This window comes from Pediculus humanus, genomic scaffold (assembly GCF_000006295.1).
Source record: "Pediculus humanus corporis 1103172108310 genomic scaffold, whole genome shotgun sequence".
Lineage (NCBI taxonomy): Eukaryota > Metazoa > Arthropoda > Insecta > Psocodea > Pediculidae > Pediculus > Pediculus humanus.
The window spans coordinates 754,842-756,719 of record NW_002987879.1 but is presented as its reverse complement, the minus strand read 5'-3'; the positions used below and the strand labels follow the sequence as shown (position 1 = coordinate 756,719).

The following is a 1,878-nucleotide window of genomic DNA, read 5'->3' as shown; positions in this document are numbered from 1 at the left end:
TTTTATAAAAATTCCTTACGTCAATTTTTTTTTTTTTTATTTTCCTAAATTACACGTGTCCCCATCACGTTCTTTCCTACACGTGTGTCCCCACGTTCTTGCCCATTCACGTGTCTTCTTTTTTTTTTTTTTTTATAAATAAAACACAAAATGATAACTCTACCTGGAAAAAAAACGAAAAAAAAAAAATAATAATCTTATTAAACTGTTACAATTTTATAACGTGTCATTAGATAAATTAATTAAAATTTTCTTACGTCACAATTCGTATTTTATCCAGTGAAAAAAAATTTTATTAAAAAAAAAAAAGTACTCACCCAAAAAAAAATTCCTTCCACGTGTGTTCCTGAATTCTCGGTATTATTATTATTATTATCATTTAAAGTTTTCGTTTTTAAATAAAAAAAAAAAAAGAAGAAGAAGAAAAGAAAGAAAGAAAATTCATTTGAAAGTTTTAAATTAATAGATTTGAATTTCCGGTGACAAGAACTTGAAACCTTTTGCGCAAACACAGCAATCAACACAAAAGTTTTTATTAAGTAACTTATCATTATTATTATTATTATTATTAACATTAAATCTTATTAAAGTTTTTGAAATTGACGAAACAATATAATTTTAAATTACCTTTAAGAAGGTTTTTTTTTTTTTTTATAATCGAGTTCGAGTTCGAGTTGTCAGATATCGAATGTCAAATACTACACAATTCATTATGGAAGATGGAAAACAAACAAAATAATAATAATAATAATAATAATAATAATAATAATAATAATAATAATAATTAAAGAAAGTTTTGATGATTTTGTTAAATTTTAGTTTTAGTTAGTGTCAGAAAGAAAGAGAAGGAGTGAAAGAGGGAAAGAAGAAGTGAGAGAGAGAAAGAGGAAGTGAGAGAGAAAGAGAAAGAGAAGGAGAGAGAAAGTGAGAGAGGGAGATAGGGAGAGAGAGAGAGAGAGAATAAAAAAAAAAAATCAATATACCAATTTGAGACCCATCCTTTGAATGTTCACTTCCGTTTATGTCATCCTATTTGCGAGTGTGACGTCAGAAAAGGTTACTTCCGGCGACGTTTTGTTAAAATCAAGGAGTAACTGTCGGACAGGTAACCTAATTAACTGGTTACCAAATCCAATAGTTACTTCCCAAACATCAACATTTTCATCTTCTATTCTAATCCATTCGCCATTTTCTTTTCCATTTCCTATAAGAAAATTTTTTTTTCCTTCGTTCGTTCGTTACCTTTTTTTTCCCATTCCGTATTTGAACCGGAAACGGATTCGCCGTGTTTCCCAACGTAAAAATAATAAACCTATTTCTATTCAATTCAATTAAAAAAAAAAAAAAAAAAACAAACTCACCGGAAATTTTTGAAATTTTGATATTTTCATAAATGACGTCATTTCCGTTTTTCCTTTTTTTTTTATCAACTCCACGCTCTTCCCTCTGCTTTGACGTAATGTTTCCTTCACGAAAACCTCATCTGAAGTTTATTTATTTATTAGTCACGTGATACATACATACATACATAAATTTTTTTTTTTTAATTAATTAATTTTAATTGATTAAATGAGAGTTTGCCATTGAGGTATTTTTGTATCGTTGTAATCATTAAAATTATTATTATTATTATATTTTCCATTTCGTCATCGAAACGTCCTTTGAATTCCTTTGAACGCTTTCCTTTTTCTCCACCACGATCGATTTTCCTTTTGTAAAAAAATCAATCAACATCTTATCCACTCCACAAAATCATCCTCCAACCATTTTACTCATTTAATTACGTCACATCCGTTTAATTATTATTATTATTATTACTTAATAAACTAACACTTACATAACGGTTAATAATAAACATATACTTTTCTTATAATATAA

General features: G+C 27.3%; 1 protein-coding gene across 1 annotated transcript; it reads right to left on the bottom strand.

Annotated features, from left to right (window-relative positions):
- Positions 1-1,019: 1,019 nt before the first annotated feature.
- Positions 1,020-1,403, bottom strand: Phum_PHUM586680 (uncharacterized protein; the record flags this gene model as incomplete). Its single annotated transcript, XM_002432433.1, has 3 exons — positions 1,020-1,204; positions 1,243-1,312; positions 1,362-1,403. 3 exons carry the CDS (start codon positions 1,401-1,403, stop codon positions 1,020-1,022), a joined length of 297 nt encoding a protein of 98 aa, XP_002432478.1.
- Between the last annotated feature and the right edge of the window lie 475 nt (positions 1,404-1,878).